Here is a 6186-nt window from a genome sequence, read left to right on the forward strand (position 1 = left end):
ACCAGACGCCAAGGGGACCCCACCCTGCAGCCTCCTGGTCCCAGGTCCCGCCGGGAGCATCCAGGGGTCCCCTCCCAGCCCCCGACACCCCAGCCCGTGTCACCCGAGCCTCTCAGAGGGGCTCCCTAACCTGGGGTCCCCCCACGAGAGACCCCCCTTTCCCTGCCCAGCACACTCACGGGCGCCCCCTCGGCTGCACCCCGCACCCTCCTCCTCCCGGGGGCCATCCCTCCTGGGCACTCCGCAGGCAGCGCCCTGGGGCACCGCATCCCCACCTGCCCCCGCAGGGACTCGGGGGCCAATCAGGAGGCCCGGAGCGGCCCGCTCCCCCTCGGGGCGGGTCCCAGATCAGAGGAGCCCCCCGCCCTGCGCCCTCCCCTTCTGGGTGTGTCGCGTTGGAAGCTCCCGCAGGTAGAGCGTACCTGGCTCCTGGGCCGCGGGGGACGAGGGGCAGAGGCTGCGAGGAGCCGGGCCGGCCGGGCGCACAGACTCTGTCGTCCCCGCCCGGAGTCCCCGCCCGAGCGCTGGAGGAGCCGGCCCAGGAGGTAACCACACGCAGGTGGCGGCCGGGACGCGGGGCCAGGCGCGCGTTTGCTGGGGCTCGGTCACCGGGGGGCTCTGCTCCCACAGGAAACCGAGCAGCCCGGCCCGCAGGCCGGGGAGGGTGAGCCGGGCGGCGGCAGGCACTGCCCGGGGACGGGCCCGATGCCCCGGAGACTGAAGCACCTTTTCCGGGTGGACACCCGCCAGGGGTGCCCGGACGGGAGCGGGCCTGCAGGGGGTGGCGGCCGGGACGGCGGGGCTGCGTGTGGCTGAGGGAGAGGGCCGAGAGCCGAGAGCCGCAGCGTCGGGGGGGGGGGGGGGGGGGGCACGGCCTCCAGGTCAGGCCCCGGCTCCGTCCCTGAGGGCCGGGTGACCAGGCCGGCTGCGGGTCTGGGCTCCATCCCACCCGCTGGCACAGGGTCAGCACTCGCGTCTGCCCCGTCCGGCCGTGGGGGTCGCGTGAGCGTAGATGCGTGTCCGGCACAGAGTTGGGGCGATACAAGCATCTCTTGTGTTTGTTTGTTTTCATTTTTGTTTTAAAATATATTTTATTGATTTCAGAGAGGAAGGAAGAGGGAGAGAGAGAGAAGCATCCGTGACGAGAGAGAATCATGGGTCAGCTGCCTCCTGTACGCCCCGCACTGGGGATGGAGCCCACAACACGGGCCTGTGCCCCGACCGGGAATCGAACTGTGACCTCCTGGTTCACAGGTCGATCACTGAGCCACGCCGGCCGGGCACATCTCACTGTTTTTTAAATCCCGCCGCTCAGTAGAAGCGTGGTCTGGCCCCAGCTCACGGGAGCTCTCTGAGCCTCAGTTTCTCCATCCGTAACCTCTCCCCGAGGGGATTAAACCCGTTGAGCGGAGACCGTGTCCCTGTGCAAACACCAGAGCTCCTCCCCTTTGCGCCCGGGGATGGCACAGCTGTGCACGCGTGGGAGCGCGCACACCCCCTGGCGCTTAGCATGGTGCCCGACACGGAGGACGTCTGATCACGTCTGATCACAGGCTCCCCGCTGCTCTCGGGCCCAGGGAGGCCGATGCCCGGCTCTCGGCGGCCCCCGAGCCAGGGGGCCAGGCTCTGAAGGTCAGTCTCGCTTGGTCCCAGGCACGGGAGCCCAAGTGATGGTCCTGGTGCCCGCAGCGTCCCAAGTGCCTGAGTGGGAATCTGACTGGGCCCTGAGGCAGCTGTGCTGTCTGGGGCCAGTGGCCGTGTCTCTCTGAGCCTCGCCTCCTCGGCTGTAAGGTGGGGGAGGGGGGGACTGTCCCGGAAAACACTCACGGCCCTTTGCTCTCAGCTTGGAGCTGGTCCTGGGAGCTCAGGCCTCAGCGGGGTCCTGGGGGGGGGGAGGGGGGAGCTCTGGGAGGCGGGATGGAGGGGGGCGGGTGCACAGGCTGATGGACGGGAGTAGGACCATCCCGCGGTGTCCGTCACCCTATGCCTTGAAGGCCCGAGGAGAGAAAACCAAGCCCCTGAGTGTGGAACTTCCCCGTAGACGTCGCCCAGGACAGGGGTGACGGTGGGCAGCCGCTGGGCGTGGGCGTCAGCTCCGTTCCCAAGCTCCGTCCCCACTAGGTGCCGCCTCAGTGTCCCCAGAGACCGGGCCCCCCACGGGCCGTCAGAACGGGGAGTTCCAACCTCCAGCACCCGCTCCTGGACCTGGAATTCCCTCCATCTGCTGCCATTGCTCCTCACGGACACACGGTGGCGCTGTTGGCCACCGGTTCTGCCCAGTCCATTGATCGGAGAGGACGGACCAGGTCCTGCCAGGCTTTTGGGTGGGGAGGCTCCCACTTCTGAGCTTTTCGGAGCTGAGGCAAGGGGTCTCCTCGTCAGGCTCCCAGGGGCGCCTCCCCCGCCAGAGCCAACGCTGACTTACCATTGGAACCTGCGAGGGACGCCCCGCCCACAGGAATCAGGATTTACTTATTTTTTAAAATATATTTTTATTGATCTCAGAGAGGAAGGGAGAGGGAGAGGTAGAAACATCCATGAGGAGAGAGAATCATGGATCCGCTGCCTCCTGCACGCCCCACACTGGGGATGGAGCCTGCACCCCGGGCCTGTGCTCTGACTGGGAATCGAACCGTGACCTCCGGGCCCATAGGTCGACGCCAACCACTGAGCCACGCATCCGGGCCGCACTGACTTTCTGTGGCTAACTCAGCCCGGGGTCCATGCGCCCCTGGAGGGGACTGCAGGGCGCGACCCCTGCTCTGGGGTCTTGCCCTCAGCAGGCGCCACCCCCCCACCCCCTGCTTACAAAGCCTGCGACACCCCATTGGAGGGTGGGGTGACCTGGCTGTCATCGTGGGCCTCGCCTAACCCATGTGTCCATGTGTCTGTCCATTCCTCTTCCTTAGGGCGGTTCTCCGGGACCCTCTGGCGCAGGCCTAGCATCCGCGGTCAGTTCCCGACGCCCCAAGCGGCCTGGGGTCTCCAACGCGCGCCGCGAGGAACCAGCGAGGAACCAGGCCCCGGGCCCCGTGGCCCCGGCGCAGAGCCGCAGGGTTCGCGCCCCTGGGAGGCGCCCTCGGGGGCTGCAGGCGAGGCGGGTGCCCATGCCCCGCGGAGGAGGGTGCGGGCCCGAGTCCTGGGCCCGGGCTGGGTCCTAGCCTGTGCGCGCTGAGCCTCTGCCCGGAGGCGCCCCCCTGGTCCGCAGCGATGGCGCCCCCTAGGGGGACCGCGGCAGGCACCCCAAGGAGCGCAGAGAACCCCTAACCAGTCCTGGAACCCCAGAGCGGCTTCTGGGGATGTGACGCGTCCCCGCGGTGGGGACGCGCAGACCCCGAGCGGGGGCGGTTCAGGGAGGGCCCGGCCCTGGGCGCAGCGCCCCGCGGCGCCATGGACCGTGGTCCGCGGACCATGAACGGTCACTTCTGCCGGGCGCTGATGGAGCGGGGCCCGACGGCGCCCCCGGCGGCGGCATGCAGCTGGGGCCCGCGCCCCCGCCCCGGCCCGCGCCCCTGCCCGCGGAGCCCCCGGCGCCGTGCCCTTCCTGCTGTTCCCGGGCCCCGCCGCCGCCTACGCGGGCCTGTTCCCCTGCGCGCCCGGGCCCGGCGCCCTGGGCGCCTACGACTGCGCCTTCGAGCCCGCCTTCATCCACAAGCGCAACGAGCGCGAGCGGCACCGCGTGCGCTGCGTGAACGAGGGCTACGCGCGCCTCCGCGGGCACCTGCCGCGCGCGCTGGCCGAGCGGCGGCTGAGCAAAGTGGAGACGCTGCGCGCCGCCATCCGCTACATCCGGCACCTGCAGGAGCTGCTGCGCGCGCCCGACGGCCCCCCGCGGCCCGAGCCCGTGCGCGACGCCCCGCCGCCCGCGGGCGCCCACCTCCCCGCCTCGCCGGGCCCGGAGCCCGAGGAACCCAGCCAGTGACTGGGGTCCGCAGGGCCGCGCCGTGCCCTGAGCGCTGCGGGGTCCCGGCGGGGCACGGCGCGGGCCCGACCCTCGGAGATGCGCGCTCTCCGCGTCTAGGACCCCCCCCTCCTTCCGCGCCACCGCCGGCCTCTACGTGCCAGCCGAGCGGGTGGGTGCGAGGGGCCAACGCGGACTGAGGAGCAGGGGCGCAGGGCCCGGGGAAGCCCGCCGGCCGCGCCGGCCATCGCCCGCAGGAGGGCGCCCTGGACCGTCGCCACCCGGGGACTGGCTCCGCCTCCGCTCCGGCCTCGCGCGTGGGAAGCGGGGCCCAGCTCCGGGGTGTGCGCGCGGCCGCGGTGCCCTGCGCCGCCCTCTGGGCCACAGGCACAGCCCCGCGTCTGCGGGGCCCCTGGAGGCGAGTCGCGCTCAGGTTCGGGTGCACCTGCCCCGCTCGCCACAAGGTGGCCTCACACACCGCGCCCTCTGGGAGCTGGTGCGCGCGCGCGCCCATGGCGCCCTCTGGCCTCCCTGATGGAGGGCTCCGTCCTCCACCCCCAGCGTGGCCTCCTCCTGCCTTTGCGCCCAGCTGGGTGAGGACTGATTCCCGCAGCCGCGGGCCTCTGGCCGGGGCCCCGAATGGGCATATGGGCACCGCTGGCACCGAAGGATGAAATAAAATACGTGTTGAGTTTTGATGCCTGGACCACAGTGTGCCCTCGTGTGCCCTGTGTCTCTCTCCTTCCCACTCCGTCGTGGTGCTAGCTGTGGGTGTGGGGTGTGGGGTGTGGGGTGCTCTCCACCCCTTTACAGGGAGCTGAGCACGCGCCCCCCAGGGACAGGGCTGGGGTGGGGGGTGGAGTCCCCGAGAGAAAGCCCTCAGCCCTCGCTCAGTCAGAGCAGAGGGCACCTCAGGGTGTGGCTGGGGCTGTGCCCGAGGGGGGCTCCCCCCAGAGTGCCTGCAGAGGTCCCCTTCCCCGAGGAGGGGGTGGGGCTGGGAGGGTGGGAGGGGGTGTCCCTGGCGCTGAGGGCCCCCCTCACCTTTGTTCGGCAGGAGAGCTCATCTTGGCACCAGGGAGCCAGTCTGTCACGGGGGGGGGGGGGGCGGGGGGCTCTGTATTGGGTTCCCCCTTCCTGAGGTCTCGCCAGCCTTGACCCTCCATCCCGTCCCCCACTCCCACCCGGGCCCTGCCGTCAGCACCCCGCCCCCAGCCTCCAGGGCAGCCTAGGAAGCCTCCGAGCCTGGGAGGCGGCCTGACAGCTGCCTGGCTTCAGGGGCTAATTTTACTCCGGGAGCGGGGAGTCATCCTCCCGCCCCACCCCTGCTGGCCCGGGCGGCCTGGCCCTGCGCACTCCAGCCAGTCCCCTCGGCCAGTCCCCAGGCCAGGGCGAGGGCACCGGGGACGCAGGGCGGAGCGGGCTGCCGGGCTTGCGGGGAGCGGGACAGCCAGGCCACCGCCGGGAGCATGGAGCCGGCCTCCCCCCAGGACGAGGGCCTGAGGAAGAAGCAGCCCAAGAAGCCGGCCCCCGAGATCCTGCCCAGGCCGCCCCGGGCCCTGCTGTGCCTGACCCTGACAACCCGCTGCGGAAGGCCTGCATCAGCATCGTCGAGTGGAAGTATCCTCGGCGGGCGCGGGGCGGGCACGCGGTGCCACGCGGGCGAGGGAGGGTGGCCACGGATCACACTCGGGGCCAGGAGATGGGGAGGCTGTCCCGGAGGGGCCGCTGGGAAGGGAGGCCGTGGCGGGGGTGGGGGTGGGGGAGGAATATCTGGGGGGGGGGGCTGCTGACGGCGAGATGCCCTCTGACCGCCTGTGGCAGGGCAGGGCGCTTCGGGGGGAGGGGGGGCTGCTGTCCACACCGTCCCAGGGGTCTCCTTTGGTTTCTGAAGCAGCAGCCTCCTTTCTGAGCGAGGATGGGGGAGCGTGAAGTGGGGGGGCCTGCAAGGAATCCTTCCCCTTGATGGGAGGGTGAGAGAGAGAGAGAGACAGGAGCTGAGCAGGACCCGCCGCTGGGGGTGGGGGGGTGCAGGGACCGGGCGGCCAGGCACAGGCCCGCACCCCACCTGGGCCGGGGGAGGGGGGGGGGAGCTGGAGGCCCCTCTTGTGTGGCATGGGCTCCGGGAGGAAGAGCGAGGGGGTGTCTGGGTTCCTTGGGGGAGGGGGGGAGGCGGGAGGGAGGAGGACTGTCCGGGAGGGTCGGGAATATTTGAGATGTTTCTAAAGGGCTTGGGAGCCGGGCTCGGGCCAGCTGTTCCCGGGGGGGAGGGCGAAGAGGCAGACGCG

At 71.2% G+C, this 6186-nt stretch overlaps 1 protein-coding gene across 1 annotated transcript; it reads left to right on the forward strand.

Annotated features, from left to right (window-relative positions):
* Positions 1-3411: 3411 nt before the first annotated feature.
* Positions 3412-3922, forward strand: ASCL5 (achaete-scute family bHLH transcription factor 5; the record flags this gene model as incomplete). The annotated part of the gene is given in 3 exon segments (XM_079800908.1): positions 3412-3465; positions 3468-3525; positions 3528-3922. Coding segments are annotated over 3 exon segments (507 nt in total).
* Positions 3923-6186: the final 2264 nt, after the last annotated feature.

Source organism: Cnephaeus nilssonii, assembly GCF_951640355.1.
Source record: "Cnephaeus nilssonii genome assembly, contig: SCAFFOLD_247, whole genome shotgun sequence".
Classification (NCBI taxonomy): domain Eukaryota; kingdom Metazoa; phylum Chordata; class Mammalia; order Chiroptera; family Vespertilionidae; genus Cnephaeus; species Cnephaeus nilssonii.